This window comes from Henckelia pumila, chromosome 4 (assembly GCF_033568475.1).
Source record: "Henckelia pumila isolate YLH828 chromosome 4, ASM3356847v2, whole genome shotgun sequence".
Taxonomy (NCBI): domain Eukaryota; kingdom Viridiplantae; phylum Streptophyta; class Magnoliopsida; order Lamiales; family Gesneriaceae; genus Henckelia; species Henckelia pumila.
The window spans coordinates 157,560,725-157,577,582 of NC_133123.1; the positions used below are offsets into that span (position 1 = coordinate 157,560,725).

General features: G+C 31.9%; 2 protein-coding genes across 4 annotated transcripts; both read right to left on the reverse strand.

The window, feature by feature from the left end:
• Positions 1 to 350: 350 nt before the first annotated feature.
• LOC140866444 (uncharacterized) lies at positions 351 to 4,102 on the reverse strand. 2 transcript variants are annotated; one of them, XM_073271429.1, is made up of 6 exons: positions 3,446 to 4,102; positions 3,265 to 3,312; positions 1,921 to 3,111; positions 1,767 to 1,817; positions 882 to 1,506; positions 351 to 797 (listed from the first exon to the last, which is right to left on the reverse strand). In XM_073271429.1, exons 1-6 carry the CDS (start codon positions 4,067 to 4,069, stop codon positions 466 to 468), a joined length of 2,871 nt encoding a protein of 956 aa, XP_073127530.1. In that variant the 5' UTR covers positions 4,070 to 4,102; the 3' UTR covers positions 351 to 465. The 2 variants fall into 2 exon arrangements, with proteins under 2 accessions (XP_073127530.1, XP_073127529.1); XM_073271428.1 differs by having other exon boundaries at positions 3,428 to 4,102.
• Positions 4,103 to 12,323: 8,221 nt separating this feature from the next.
• LOC140864658 (uncharacterized) lies at positions 12,324 to 16,073 on the reverse strand. 2 transcript variants are annotated; one of them, XM_073268950.1, is made up of 3 exons: positions 13,004 to 16,073; positions 12,743 to 12,823; positions 12,324 to 12,483 (listed from the first exon to the last, which is right to left on the reverse strand). In XM_073268950.1, exons 1-3 carry the CDS (start codon positions 13,766 to 13,768, stop codon positions 12,436 to 12,438), a joined length of 894 nt encoding a protein of 297 aa, XP_073125051.1. In that variant the 5' UTR covers positions 13,769 to 16,073; the 3' UTR covers positions 12,324 to 12,435. The 2 variants fall into 2 exon arrangements, with proteins under 2 accessions (XP_073125051.1, XP_073125050.1); XM_073268949.1 differs by having other exon boundaries at positions 12,644 to 12,823.
• Between the last annotated feature and the right edge of the window lie 785 nt (positions 16,074 to 16,858).

Sequence of the window (16,858 nt, forward strand, 5' to 3'; positions counted from 1 at the left end):
GTTTTTTATGAAATAATAGCAATTTTAATTTTGATAAGTTAGTATGACCTTTTCTTTTCTTTTTTTCCAACACATTACGAAAGTTCATTAAAAGTATTGTCTGGTAACGTTAATTGACAAAGATATCCTCGTTAAACATAAATTAACACGATTTTTTTTTTTTTTTTGGTTATTTCAAAAGTTGATGATTAAAAGTAAAAAGTTGAAAATATATAAACATATCCTGTCAAATGTCGAGTAAAATGCAAAAAAATTTTGGGTAAAATAAGAACAAAAAGATAAAAATAATGTAAGTAAAGATTCAAAGTGGAATTCTACTTTTGCCATGATCAACAAGCAAAGACCACGAATAAAATTTTATATATTAGCTTGTGACTTATATATTTTTTTTTAAAAAAAAACCTACAAATCTCAATTATAGTATCAAACCAAAATTAAAGACATTAAATAAGAATTCGGAACAGTTCACTCGGAAATCAAATGAAGGAATACTTGGACGGTTGTCTTGCCTATTGATTTCATGCTCTTCACAAAGAAACGCAAGTCTTCATCACATGTTAATGAAATCAAATCACCATCATCTTCATCCACATACTTTAGCTTAAACTGATCTCCAATATTTAAATTCAGTCTCTTGCCCACTTCTTCCATGAGTTTCTCCAATCCCCATGAAACACAAAACTCAAATTTTAAAGTTTCGTCTTTAAACTTGGCCTTTATGATCACATCAGCTGCTGCTTGCAATTGGGAGGTGCTAGCGAATTCCATAGTCTTTTGAATTGGAGGGCTTGAAATGTCTGGCATGACAGGAAAATCATAGGTTGCAACCTCTGTTAAAAAAAAAAAAAAAAAAGAAAGGCAAACGATGTTTACATACATACCTCCAATATTTTCCCCAATAAGTTGGTTTGCGGTACTGAATCCTGTAACGTTTTGAGTTACATATTCGACGCATGTGCGGGAATCTATCCCATCAGAGATTAGTTGTTGTCCTGAGGCAAGCTTGAAACTTTTGAGCATTTGCTTCATTGTTGACAGCAGAAAGCAGAGGGTTCTTGAGTATTCATATTTTGTCGAGTGAGGAGACAGGAAAAACTCGATAACATAAAGGCTATTCCCTGTGTAGGAACTTTTCAAACAAACCGCAAAACAAGTCTCTAATCTAGTTTCTTGTGCATGATGGGCCAGTGGCTGCTCACATATGCTCGAGCTACATAGATTTTCACAAAAGTACAGCTTACTTTGAGATTCTATTACTTTTCTAATGGTTCCCTTTCTAGTATGAACTTGATGGAATTTGTAGGCTATCATAAACTCAAATATTCTAAAAGTATCCGTACGGGGTAACCATGCCCGTTTCACACAACTAATCTCAATGTTGTTAAGAGCACGTCGGCAGCTGCAAGAAATCCAGGCTGCAGCAGTTTGTACTACTTGTGGAATATCGATGACCAGCGTAAGCATTTCATCGATTTCAAAGAGTGCTTGGCTTTGTCCTTCATGAATCTGAATAAAAAATTTTGGTCAAAAAAGAGCTGCACGATATGTTTAACTTAGATCATTAAAAATTTTATGTGAAATCAACTTGATTAATTCAAGCCAGTACTTGTCTTATAAGAAAGGGATATATTTGTGCAATTTAGATTCTAATATTCCTAAGAAAAATTATAAAAACAAAAGTATTTTATTTCACAGAGTGCTAGCCAGATATGTATTAAAAATCTATATAGTACCATACATGCATTTTGATGTCAATGAATTCTTACTGGCGATGTTGACAAAGGACAGCTGATAGGAGTGGATCTCAAATTGGATTTCTGCAATGAAAAGAAATGAGATTTCTTTTTAAATGTTATCCCCTCCTATCAATAATAATCAAAATACGGGGGAAGGGTGGCAGAGGAAGACCAAGAGAAAAACCTCTAGCTTTTCATTGATTTCTTCCAAATAAAAAGAACAACCAACAAATTCTAGTACGCCAACACATTTCTCGTGCAGCAAATTAAACAAAGGTAAAGCAAAATATTTTCTAGCACCGGTTTTGACAACGTGATCCCGAAGTGGGAATTCTCTTTCAGAGTATAGGCGCAGGTCTGGGGATGATTCGGGGTGACCGTTGAGAAAAACTCGTCCAGGTGGCCCAAGCTCATCTTCTTTCGCTCCATCGCCGATATAATAAAGATGCTGGATGCATTGCTTCCTATACCAACACAATCCCTTTTGCAGATGACCAAGAGCAAAGGGTTGTTCGGAAGTTGATAAGAATGACCTTTTCCCAATCATTTTTGGTGCCCAAAATTGTATCAGAAAATGAGATCTGAAGGTCCCGATGGATAACATTTCGGAAAGTAAATGTTTGATCTCCTCTATGCCTTGGTTAAGCTGGGGTATAATTGAAGTAGCATTGCCTCTATTTTCAAATAATTCTTTTTCCTTCATACTCCAACACACCCAGTCGTCAACATGTTTTCCCTCCATGGGTAAGCAAGACAATTCGACAGTTTGGAAGAATTCTTTGAATTCTGACTCCAAAAACCTTCCCTTGTATTCTTTCATGGGAATCACATTTGCCATTACTTGTTCTTTTAACTGCTGACACTCTACTACTCCAAGATATTGTTCGGCACTAATCTCAAAGATTTTGAGCTTCGTCTCCATTATCTTTAGTAGCAAATACAAAATTGACTTAATTGATGCACCGTCTCTACTTTGAGGTTGAATAAAAAACTCAAAAACATATGAATCATTCTCGTCGTGCTTACTCCTTGCACAAATTGCAATGCAAGAGGATAATCCTGCTTGTTGCGCGTAATGTTTCATCGGGTACTCAGATATACTAAAATCACTTATATTTTCACAAAAGCACCATTTATTCGTAGATGAAAGTGCTAACCCAACAATCCCTTGCCCGTATTGTATATGGTGGAGTCGACAAGCTTCAAGAAATTTTGATAATGTATCATCGTGATCCTTCCTCCTTTTGGATCTTGCCAGTTCCATGCAGTTGAAGTTACCACATGATTTCTTGCAAGGTACCCAGGCCATAGCTAGATGTAGTTGGGGTACATTCTCAATGGACAAATCCAGCATCTCCATAATACAATCATAATCCTAAAACAAGAAATAATTTTTTTTTTAAAAAAAAAAAAAAGAACCATGTAAAGCATATGAAAATAAACAAACTTTGAATTTTAATGTTGTATATATATTATCTTCATTCGACCATCAGCATGTAAAATTAACTGGATTTAGTAAGTTACCTACCTCAAAAGCATAATCTCTAATCTTGTGAGCTAATGTCAACTCGACTTCCTGTTACATGTATATTATTATTGTAAATGATCAATGGATAACAAGTATGAATATGGGATTTGAATGAACAAATTAAATTTCATTTATTTATATATGTTTTGTCAAAAAAACTCACATGATAACCCACCCCTACCTGTAGTGCATCATCAAAGTCGTCCTCCAGTAAACCAAACCACCGTAAAACACTTTCTGGTCGGGTGCTCATGAACTCCAGTACTCCGACGCATCGGTTTTGGCTTACATCAAAGATGGGTAAAACCAAATATGAATTTAGACCGCAACCGGTTACAAGATCTCGTAATGGAAATTCTTGTGTTGTATAATGGAGAATATCAGGGCTGGATTCAGGATTCCCATTGCGAAAAACCCGTGCAGGGGGTCCAAGCTGATGTTGGTCATCTGCTAAATAAAAGTACTGTTGCATGCATTTCTTTCTGAGCCAACTTAGTCCTTTTGCAAGAGATTTATCGACTGCAAAGGGTTGATGTAAAGTCGTGAGACGACACCTTCCTCCTCCGACCTCTTCTGGTGCCCAAAACTGGACCAGAATATTTGGGCAGAGAAATTCCCATTTGGATGTTAATTTCCTGAGAACATGTGTGATCTTTTCTTTGAAAATATCCGTCTCTGCAGGAGTCCAAAAAACCCATCCGTAATTCTCTTTCGATATGGACAACGAATTATCAGGCGTCAAGTGTTGTTTGAATTCATCAACCGATGAATACTCTTCATAGCACCCATCCAGTTTCTTTCTCATTGGATACGATTCCCAAGAGATAACATTGTTGGTCTCCATACATATACATATACATACTACTACAAATTCATTCACTCTTTAATTCATATATATATATATATGTGTGTGTGGTGTAATTGGATATATATTCGCGGAATCATATCACTTAATTATAGGAAATATTTTGAATCATCAGTTTTTCTTGTATATTAATGTGGAGATAATCAAGGAGGAGAAGATTTTCTCTTATATTATCGCATTGATTTGTACAAAATACAATGCCTATTAAAATCAAATCAAACGTCACATTAATCTTCTAGCCCGTTTGGATTTTGTAGAGATTTTTTAAAATAAGTGCTTTTAAAAGCTGCAATTTTTAGCTTTTGAAAAAGCTCTAATTTTGACTTAAAAAAGTGCTTATTTAAGCACTTTTTTGGTCAACCAAACACCTTGTTAACTGAAAAGCACTTAAAAAAGTGCTTTTTTGGCCTGGCTTTTGAAACCAAACGGGGCCATAATTGTTGTAGTTTTTGGTTTCATCTTAACTTACCTTTACAAGCATTATACTCATGATGGATCTAAGGGTTATCATTTATCAATATTTCACTAAAAAATAATGGGACCTCACGTTTATTGATAAATGTCAACTATGTCAAGACAATGTCTATGTAAATAGGATCTAACTTATGGGTAAAATTCTTCGAGACGTTTTTTATTTGAGATCATTCACTTGTTATAATCTTATTATAATCTTGACTCCACTCTTAGGTTGGTTTGTTTTCCTCTTTTTAATATTAGAAAAAAAAAATCGACATGGAGGAATATTTTGGAAATTATATCAAAAAATTTTATTTAGATCTCCAAATGTAACCTCCAAAAACCAACACTACTCACAACTTAACTTTCTTTTTTAAAACTAAAAATATATACGAAAGAACGATTTTGAATTGTTATATATGTACTGGGCATGGCGTATTTGAATTTATAAATAAATACGTAATAAAAAAAACCTAATTAAAACTAAAATTGGAACTCCAAAAGTAAGCTTGTAAAAAATGATTAAAATTAATTAAAACCATAAAATGCAAATTAAGAAACAACTGAAAATTCATGAATATGTAAAATTACCAATCAAAAACGGCAAAACGCATTCCACAAACTTCGATATTTAGCACAAACGGAAAGTGCCGTGGATTTATCTGTTGGGGTTACAAGAGGCATAAAATTAATGATTTTAGTTTAATGCATTAGGATTCACAAAATTAAGAAAGTGAAATACTTGATATAATCATCAACTCCATCCAACCCATTGATATAATCAAGCGTATATTTTTACACATGTTATAAAAGTATTTGAAAAAGTAAATTTTAGAAAAAAAATTTTTATTTTACTTTTATTTATTAAAAATTTTAATATAATAAAATAATTGTACAAGTAGTTAATGATAGTAATTTAATAAGGATAAATTGATAAAATAATAGGAGAGATAATATTAAATATGAAAACTAGACTAAATATTTGAGTCCGGTGAAAAATAAATGTAGCCTAAATGAGTAGGACGAAGAGAGTAAGAAATAACGCTGGATTCACAAACGCGTCGAAAATTTTATATTCCTCTTGTGAGACGGTCTCGCGTATAAATTTTGTGAGACATATCTCTTATTGGGTCACTCATGATAAAGTATTACATTTTATATAAAAAAAAATATTATTTTTTATAATAAATATGAATAAAATTGACCAGTCCAATGAATAAATATCTCATAAGAAAATTACTCAAATATTATTATGTGATTATTAATCTTATTTTTTACTCTTGCCAATCTACTCATGCTTACTCCAGGCACGAAGCTATCTCATATTCGGAGGATGACAAATGCGGTTGCTCATTCGATTGCTTCTTTTTCTATTTCTTCCCCTTCTCCTTTTGTCTGGGAGTATGGTGATTTTCCTTTTTGGTTGGTACGTAGATCTTGTATTAAAAGACTTGGCTATTGATTAATAAAATTTGCAAGCTTTACCTTTCAAAAAAAAAATAATAACTCCATTATTACATCATACTAGTATTTTACCTGTACGATGCACGTACTATATCTTGTGTATAATATAAATAAATTGGATCAAATGAAAATATTGACTATAAAATTAAAATATAAATAAATTTAATTTTACAATGAGTAATAAGAATACTAATGTTAAAAAATTAAAGTACTTTTTAAAACCGCAAAAAAGTTCAGCACACTCTATCCCAGAGTAAAAAAACTGCATTTCCAGTGATGTCAACAACTCTCACTTGTATCTTGAACCTAATGAAAGAATGATTCAAAAATAAGTTTATCAAATAATCAGTGTAATATTTGCAAATTATATTGATATATTTTTTTATATTTTTTTAGCAAACCTCATATTTCCTTGACTATCGAAATTGTCACACTTTTTACAGTAAAACTATTCACCCACTGCATTGAGTTTCTTAGAACATTTTTTGCATGACAAATACCACCAATTTTCATTTGATTCCACGGATACTATTTTTGTAGATACCCAAAAACTACCTACCTGTAAATAGTATAAATAAATATTCAGTTACAAAATACTCAAATTATTAAAAAAATTCAATCATACCTGGTCGTTTTCAGAAAATTGTTCTATAGTCCTAAAAATATCCTTTGAATTGTTAAGTTCCTCGATAAAAGTTTGGGCAGATGACAATGACATCGTACTGATTGAATTCTTTGGAGTATTGCTTGAGGTGATCCTAAATTCGAAGAGACATTGATTTTATGTAAATTACCAAAATAAATTTATTAGAATTTTAAACAAAATGAATTAATATAAGAGTAATATTATCTATTTTAAAATTTCAGAATTTCTTCGTATTCACCATTTAATATTAATTTGGTGATATAAAATGTATTTGAAACACCTATTTCACCTTTATATCTTCTTGCACGACACATTTGAAGAATCACAATCACCGGCTCATCATTTCATCTACGAAACTTTCTCGTAAAGTGCATGGTAACTTGTTGTGCCTAAAAAATTATAAATATACATGGAATATATCTACATTAAAATTTCTTATCACCAAAAAATGTTAAATTATAAATACTTTTACTCTAAATCTCCAATGAAAAAATCAATTAGCTTTGTAGGACGTCCTTTGATTTCTTTCTTTTTAGGGTTGTCTCTTGAAATCATTACACCAATCACATCTAGAGAAAAAAAAACAATGATCAATAAACACATTAATATTTCATAATAAAATTGCTAACATCATTTAAATTCACGGAACTTAAAAAATTAAACATACCAAAAATTTTATTTTCATCGATGATTTTTGTGCTCGTCAAATCTTTGAATATCTTGAATTCAAATATCTTTGACGGAAAACTATGATATTCTATTTCGCACACATTTGTTTTTTTATGAGATTAATTTTGTATATGTTCGAGGTGGTTTTGATTTTCATTCTATTTTATGCAACAATCATGTTTTTGATGGCATAAAAACGTCTTTCTTTGATTATTGGCCTCAATTTGTCAATGACACCATATTTTATGGTTGTATGTATACTTGTTCCCTGAAAACGAGAAAAAACAAAACAAATCAAAGTTAGATTGATGATAAATTTAAATCACAATAGGCTTGCGATAAAAAAAATATAACAAATCGAATTAAAATATGCATTTCATTGTAGGATCTTTATTGCTTTTATATGGAGGTAGATCGTAACAACGTATTAATCTTAATTTCAGTGCCCAATGCCAATCTGAAAGATTTATTTCACGAATGAACAAAGGTGCCATTTGGTGCGTATCGAGTACAGACTATGTTGTGATTATTTAATTGAAGTTGAAAATATAATTATATTTATACAATAATTTTGCTCAATTCAATATTGGAAATGTTCTATATTTTTGTTAATTTTTAGATTTTGTTGTATTAAAGAATGGTCCGAGAAGTTAGTAGTGATTTTGTATATTTTTAATTACGGTAGTGATTTTGTATGCTTTTAATTACGGAATTATAGATAGTGATTTTGTATAGTTTTAATTACGGTTGTTATTTTGTATGGTTTTATACGGAATTAAAAATGAAAATATTATTTAATTTTTAATTACATAATATTTTGATTAAGTTTGGAATTTGAATGTTTCGTAAAGATTCCTCCCGAATCAAAATATGTCAAATATAAAATAACTGATTTAATAATTTGTAGAAGGATGATTTTTTTAAAATCAATATTTTTTTCCGGTTTTGTTTTACAAGTTTTCATTTTTCGAATCTTAGGTTGGATTTTATTTTAAATGTTTATTCGTGATTTTTAAATTTTTTTTTAAAGCAAATATTATCAAGAAAATGCCGAAATCACAGAATAATGTAAATAATATTGTGTAATTTTAATTTAATTGGATATAAATATATATATATATATATATATATATAAATATATGCAAATATTATGGAATGTTTAATTATATAAATAGATGCAAATATTATGAAATGTTCTATATTTTTTTATTTTTTAGATTTTGTAGTAAAGTCAGTTGTGATTTTGTATAATTTCAATTACGGTAGTGATTTTTTTGTATAATTTTTAATTACAGATTTATAAATGCAAATATTATGTAATTTTTAACTACATGAATATTGTGATTAAGTTTGGAATTTGATTTTTTTTGTAAATCTTCCCTAATCAAAATATTCCAAATATAAAATAATTAATTTAATAATTTGTAAAAATATGATTTTTTAAAACTTTTTTTTTCGTTTTGTTCTGAAAATTTCCATTTTTGAATCTTAGGTTGAATTTTATTTTAAATGTTTATTTGTGATTTTAAATTTTTTTTAAAAGCAAATATTATTAAATGAATGCTGAAATCAGGGAATATTGTAAATAATGTTGTGTAATTTTAATTTGATATATATATATATATATATATATATCAACCCTATCGCATTAATTATACATATGTGTTGAGATGTTGATCTTTGGATGAAAGATTTGGTTATTACTCATATGATAGGATCTCATTAACCGTGATTTTGTATAATTTTAATTACGGTAGTGATTTCGTATGCTTTTAATTATGGAATTATAGATAGTGATTTTGTATAATTTTAATTAAGGTTGTTATTTTGTACGGTTTTTTAGATGGAATTAAAAATGCAAATATTATTTAATTGTTAATTACATAATATTGTGATTAAGTTTGGGATTTGAATGTTTTGTAAAGATTCCTCCCTAATCAAAATATGTCAAATATAAAATAACTGATTTAATAATTTGTAGAAGTATGCTTTTTTTAAATCAATCTTTTTTTCCGATTTTGTTCTGTAACTTTTCATTTTTCAAATTTTAGGTTAGATTTTATTTTAAATGTTTATTTATGATTTTATAATTTTTTTTGAAAGCAAATATTATTAAAGAATTCAGAAATCAGATAATAATGTAAATAATATTGTGTAATTTTAATTTAATTGGATATATGTATATATATATATATATAAATAGATGCAAAAATTATGGAATGCTTAATTATATAAATAGATGCAAATATTATGGAATGTTCTATATTTTTGTTATTTTTTAGATTTTGTAGTAGTTAAGAACGGACCAAAAAGTCAGTAGTGATTTTCTATAGTTTTAATTACGGTAGTGACGTACTTTGAATAGTTTTTAATTATAGATTTATAGATGCAAATATTATATAATTTTTAATTACATGAATATTGTGATTAAGTTTGAAATTTGATTTTTTTGTAAATCCCCCTAATCAAAATATTTCAAATATAAAATATAATTTACGTAATTAAATGTAAATAGTAAACATTGTTACATTGATGCAAAATTATATGTAAATATTTATACGTAATTAAACATTGATATATAATTTACGTAATAATGTTTATATGTCTATATATATATATATATTTATGTTAACATTTATATTAAACATTTTTTGAATCTTTGTAATTTTTTTAAATAATTCATGATTTTTAAAATTTTATTGAAAAACAAATATTGTAAATGTATATATATGTATATAAAAAGATGCAAAGATTATGGAATTTTTAATGTATATATATGTATATATATATATAAAGATGGATAGATTATGCAATTTTAATTAATTAATATTGCAATTTACTTATGGAATTTTTGATTTTCGCTTTTAGCAATACGATTTTGGCGGGATTTTGCCAAAAATGGCAAAAACTATATATATATATATATAAAGATGCATAGATTATGCAATTTTAATTAAATTAATATTGCAATTTAATCATGGAATTTTTGATTTCCGCTTTTAGCAATACGATTTTGGCAGGATTTTTCCACAATGGCAAAAACTCAGTTATTATATATATATATAGATTATAATCAATTCTGTCATACTTGATAATCTATTGTCTATTATTATTATTATTATTATTATTATTTTTATTATTATTATGTAAGTTTCATTGAATTTATATAGTTACTCTTTTATTATTATATAAGATTAATGCATTTTTTCTTTAATTATTTATTTGTTTGACTCTTCAATCAACGTATTTACTTGTAAGATTCCAGCAGGTAGTATCCGCCTCAATAATCTTGAGCGAAACCATCGAATCAACCTCTAACCATAGAGGAAAATAATTCTTCTCCTGACAGATAATAAGAGCCCTGTAAATCGCAGTCAACTCCGCTCTAATGTTAGAACCCAATTGACTATTATCATGAAAAGCCAGAATTGGGTTTCCCGTGTGATCTCGAACTATGCCCCCTATAGTCGATTCTCCATCATCCTTAGTACATCCATCCGTATTGAGTTTATACCAACCCACCGACGGTGGTAGCCACTTAACAACCGTAATAACTGAGCGACGAATGCACGAATATTGCACACCAAACACAATCGCCACATGCTCCACATGCTTCCAATGATGAGAATGAAGAATGCCAGATTTCGAAAGAAGCATAACATAATCATTCAAACTTCTAATAATTCGAGCAGCTGAAACCACAATACCTTTATGTCGAGACTCATTGCGCGTCTTCCACAGGAACCACACAATAAGAAACGACATACATTCACGTACGTGACTTTTCTTCCTCCATTTATTCTTCAAACGCCAATTCTCAAAGTGAGATGGCGCATTTACACCAAATAAATTAGAGTAATATGACCATACAGAGGCTGCCACAGGACCCGAAAAAAATAGATGATCAAAAGATTCTTGATGTCTGCAGCAATGACAAAAAGATGCTAAAGCTATACCCCTTAGCTGCAAAATTTCATCCACCGGTAATCGACGATAAAACCACCTCCAGCAAAAAAAAGAAATCGAAGCTCTCAGAATCTTCGACCAACCTCCTTCAAACCACTCAACAACCGGCTTCTTAACACGAACCAACTCCCAAGCCGTTTTGAAGTGAAAATGCCGTTAGTGGTATGTTTCCAAACAGTTTTATCTTTTGCCAAATGATGAATGCCAATATTCAAAATTTTGTTCACAATATCCGAAGGAACCACCGCTAATAATCGATCCTCATTCCAGCTTTCTTTTTCAATAAAGTACCCGACTAACTCATTAGTATTACCTTGAGGATCAACAATGGAACCTAGGGGTCCTTCTGGAAGCCAAGAATCAAACCAAAAACTCATTTCTCCAGCTCCCACTCTCCAACAGAGACCATTTTCTGTAATCTCCCTAACTTTCATCATCCTCCGCCAAGTAGAAGAAACAAATTGCTTTAAATGCACCACTACCGGAAGATTAGATCGACAATATCTTGCATGAAGGTATCTACTCCAAATAGAATCTATCGTTCTAAACCAATACCACAATTTGATAGAAAAAGCCGTGACAGAATCTTTGAGTCTCCTAATACCAAGACCCCCTTCTATCACTGGAAAACACGCTTTGTCCCATGCAATCCAATGTATTTTTAGAGCATCTTGTTTCGACCCCCACAAAAATTTAGCACAAAGCATTTCAAATCGATGAATCACTGTACCTGGGGGTTGTAAGATTTGGAATAAATAGACAGGTAAAGAGCAAAGAACACTCTTAATCAGAAGAAGACGACTCCCAAAAGATAACGAGCCCACATTCCATCCCTGTAACTTCCTGTTAGCATTGGCAATGATGCTTTGAAAATAAATACTCTTCCTGGCCCCAACAAATAAAGGAGCACCCAGATAACGAACGGGAAAACTCCCCTCACCAAACCCTGTGATAGAATAAATTTTCCTTCTCCTTGCCACATTGCAAGACTTAGAAGAAATTACCACACTTTTAGCATTGCTGATCAGCTGGCCTGAACATTCCTCATAGTGATATAAAAATTGTCGTAATCGTTGAATATTCCGAATAGCACCATTAGAGAATATCATGAGATCATCCGCATAAGCAAGATGTGAAACCCCATAAACACGACCTGTATGATATTTCATCAAAGGGAATCTATCAAATAAGTTATCCAAACCCCTGGATAAATAATCTGCTGCAATAACAAATAAGAGAGGAGATAGCGGATCTCCTTGAAAAAGACCTCTCTTAGAGCGAAAGAAACCAGATAAAGAACCATTAATACTGACCGAAAACCAGCAGTTAGAAACACAACGCATAAACATATCACAAACACCAGCTGAGAAACCTAATGCTCGCAAAATATCTGCCAAGAAATCCCAACGCACCCTGTCATAAGCCTTAGCCATATCCAACTTTAAAATAATGTTCCCACCCCTAGCTTTGACATTAATCTGGTTAACCAATTCCTGAGCCAAAAGAATATTGTCAGAAATGAGTCTACCAGAACAAAGCCACTGTGAGAAGGAGAGATAATTCTGGCTAAAATCTGCCTCATACGAATAGCCAGGAGCTTTTTTGATAATTTTATTTATCACATTACACAAACTAATTGGTCTAAAATTAGCCTAGGTCTGTGTGTGAGCCACCTTCGGAATTAAAACAATAGTTGTGGCCGTGAACGCCCTCGGTATAGGAGCTCCTAGCAGGAACTCCCTAACGGCCTCTAACAAATCCATCTTAATAATATCCCAACAATTTTGGAAAAAACCCGCTGAAAACCCATCAGGACCAGCCGCACTATATGCATTCAAAGATTTTATACATTCAAAAAGCTCTTGCTCCGAAATATCACCCAATAAATGATCATTCTCCTCCGTCGTAATAAGAGATGGAATGCAACTCCAATCTGGTTTGTTGAGAACCGTGTCTTCACCATGAAGAAGAGTTTCAAAATATTTAGCACCCGACTCTTGAATCTCCAAATAATTCTCCAACGCAATGCCATTTTCCCAAATACGATAAATCTTATTATTCGACCTCCTCCGATTCACCATATTATGGAACAATTTGGTGTTACGTTCACCCTCCGCCGCCCACTTACAGGCTGCTTTTTGTTTCCAAAAAGCCTCTTCCATAGAAAAACCCAAAGCTCGTTTCGACTTGGCTAGAGAAAGACCTGATCGATTAGAAGCAGAAGAATCCCTATAAAAAACGAGCTCGGCCTCAGCTGCATTAGATTCCAGTTTTCGAACATTATCAAAAACATTCCCAAAAACATCTCTATTCCACCATTCCAGATGTTGATTCAACCGTTTGAGTTTAACAACCATACGATATAAAACTCTTTCTGTGCAAGGAAGAAACCAATTTAGTTTCACAGTTTGCAAAAAATCAGCATTCTTAATCCACATATTTTGGAATCTGAAAGATGAAATAGGCTTAGGAAGAAAAGTAGCTGATATCTGCAACTGACAGTGGTCAGAAGAACCCTATGTAGATGTTCAACCTTGAAGGAATTGAAATGAGCAGCCCAATTAGAAGAAATAAGAACACGGTCTAACCGCTTCCAAATTCTCAACTGAGCATCCATCAAGCCTGCATCTACAATAAATTCAAAGAACTCATTCATACATGTTGGCCTTCCAACTGAACCCAGCGAATGTTCAATAGGGTCAACAATAATATTAAAGTCCCCTCCAACAATCCAAGGACAACCACCCTCAGGTTTAGCAGTCAATAGCCCTTCCCAAAGAGACAGTCTCGCAATCCTGTCGCATTACAAAAATATCCACTGGGAACAAAAAAGATGACAGTTTCAAGTGAAGAAACTGCTCATGATCAACCAAAACTTGTGGAACAACGCCTTTGTCAAAGAAAAACCAAATTTTGTTGCTTGAATTTTCTATCACACCCGAGAAGTCAAATAATATGGACATCACCACCGAATCCAATTGTCTCATAGGCTCAAGAATTGCCATAAACAAAAACTTATGTAAATTTTTTAGAAGCTTGATTCTTCTCTGATCGGCTACATTACCGATACCTCTAATATTCCAAATTAAACAATTCATTGAGAAATATAAGGAATAACGTCATCGAGGATTTATGTATACCTCTGGAAACCATGGCAGGCACCGATTTATTTCTTTTAGGAGGTCTCCCTCTACCATGTGTAACAGATTTATCCACCTTATTGTACAGTGCTTCACCAAAGTCCATTGATTCAACTATTTCAATAGATTTCAGCACCGAATTATCAGCCTCAGCTGCCTCGCATCTGCTTTCGCTTTGACGGATTCCCTCGATTTCTACCAGAGAATCAGATTCGAAAATCTCCTTTAATTTTCCCCATCTGCCGTAAGAAGATCAGTGTCAGTAATTTTGTTCGAAGTTGCTGCATGATGAACAAAATTGGCAGTATTAAAGGTTTCCAGATTAGTCTGAGCAACAAATTCCTCCTCCTCTCCTCACTACCATGCAGGGACTAAAACACTGCTATCTTGCTGGTTTTCGACAGTCATCTTCAACGGTTCCATGAGTTTTTCAAAGACAACCCCATTCATTTTAAAAGTATATTCTACATTATCCACTCTTTCAGTACTTTCTTCAATCAAAACGCCCTACCTTTGAGCCTCCTCTTATCAGCACTATCCGCATCATGCAGCTCTAAAATTTCTCCATTTTCAATTCCAGGATCCAATAAGAGTGGATCAAAGTGCAATCGAATGCACCTTACTCCCATCTACCATACTCTTAACCACCTTACGATTAGCCACCTCCTTCCATTCCAAACGCTCCGCCAGAACTGTTTTACTATCATTTCTGCTCTCAACAGCCTGGTTCCTTCTATTTGTAATGATAGTTCTGAGGTCCTTAACAACTGGTTCTCGCTTCTGTTTGGGAGCTAGTCTAGGAACTTTTCCATTTATGTAACAATCTGAACTACCGTGACAGCAATCCACACAGTACTTGGGAACATTTTCATAGAAAACACGTTGTTCAACGATTATTAGAACCCAGGCCAATGAATATCTTTTCATGCAAAGGCTTGAGCAAATCCACCTCCACACAAACCCGAGCTACTGTTAAACGTTCTGCTTTAGAAGTAAGCTCATCCATTTTGAGAGGTTTACCAATCAAATTTGCAACCGAGTATAGGTGCTTCTTCTCAAACAAAGAAATCAGGGAACTTCACCCATAACGGCACGATCGAGCTTTCTCTTTGATAGTCATAAGTAGGCGACCATTTAAACACTCGAAGAAGGTGTCCCTGCAAGAACCACCTCCCCTTTCCCCAAAACCTAGCCATGTCCTCCTCTAGTTTAAAATCAATAAACAAGAATCCCGGCCTCAGAAATTTTACCATGCAAGGACCCGAAAAGCCAACAGCCGCAAAAGCCTGAAGGGTTCGATCACGAGAGGGCCATTCACCTGAAAATTTACCAATCAATGCATGAGGATGCGCGTCTCCCATAGCTTGAGTCTCCTCCTCCGAAAAGAAAATCCCAGGAACGTTTTTGTATAAAACTCCTTGCTTGAAATCTAACTGGCCATCTCCTCCTTCCGTGAAGCTTTTTCGTAGAGTTCTCGGAGAAGATGCCATGAATGCCGCATCATATGTCTTCCGACCTCCATCAGGTGGTTCAGGTTCGATCGGCGACGAGCCAGCCATTGCCTGCTGATCGCCCAAAACCCTAGTATTGTTCATGATCAATGTTTTTTTATGATTTTTCAATTAACTTATTTACTTAAAAATAATACTATGTACTCTTTCAAATAAAAAATTAAAATTGTTAATATTTTTTAAAAAATAATATATATATATATGTGTGTGAGTTTAGCACGTGACTCTTCAATTAATTAATTTATTTAAAAATTATACGATAAACTCTTTCAAATAAAAAATTAAAATATCATTAATATTTTTAAAATATGTTTTTACTATAAATACGTGAGTTTTATTGTGAATTTACGTGACTATCGTTTTTTTATTACATAATTAATGTTTTTTTCCTCAATTATTTATGCATCTGGCTCTTCAATTAAATTATTTGTTTAAAAATTATACTATGAACTCTTTCAAATAAAATTTTTAAAACATTTTTTTACTTTGATTTTTAATTTATCGTATTCGATTATATAATTCACAGATGAAGATATACGTGGAATACTAATAATAATAATAAATTTTAGTCTCTTACAAGATATTTTATGTATGCTTAAAATAAAAAAAATTCATAGCGTACTTTACTTTTCATATTAATCTATTTATTATCTATATATTCTATTACTATTATGATCATAGGAGAGTAACAATTATGATTAAATTAAATATTTTTTTACACACTATTTTTCTGAAGTTCACTTTTATATTTTATGAATCTACTATTTATTATTTGCTCATTTTGATCTTATTTGATTTTTCTCTACAAAATGTATTTAACTTATTTAATTCACACTATTTTTCTATTGATCTTACAAGATATTATATAAATTTATTA

What these genes read in the sequence shown, in the direction of transcription:
- LOC140866444 (XM_073271428.1), bottom strand. Translation starts at nt 4,069, where the DNA reads ATGAGAAAGAAACTGGATGGGTGCTATGAAGAGTATTCATCGGTTGAT. An exon ending in TTAGAGATTATGCTTTTGAG is followed by an intron (nt 3,112 to 3,264) that starts GTAGGTAACTTA and finishes TTCTTGTTTTAG; the next exon opens with GATTATGATTGTATTATGGA. An exon ending in TATTGGGGAAAATATTGGAG is followed by an intron (nt 798 to 881) that starts GTATGTATGTAA and finishes CTGTCATGCCAG; the next exon opens with ACATTTCAAGCCCTCCAATT.
- LOC140864658 (XM_073268949.1), bottom strand. Translation starts at nt 13,768, where the DNA reads ATGTGGATTAAGAATGCTGATTTTTTGCAAACTGTGAAACTAAATTGG. An exon ending in CTATTGTTTTAATTCCGAAG is followed by an intron (nt 12,824 to 13,003) that starts GTGGCTCACACA and finishes CTTTTGGCTCAG; the next exon opens with GAATTGGTTAACCAGATTAA. An exon ending in TTTCTAACTGCTGGTTTTCG is followed by an intron (nt 12,484 to 12,643) that starts GTCAGTATTAAT and finishes AATATCATACAG; the next exon opens with GTCGTGTTTATGGGGTTTCA.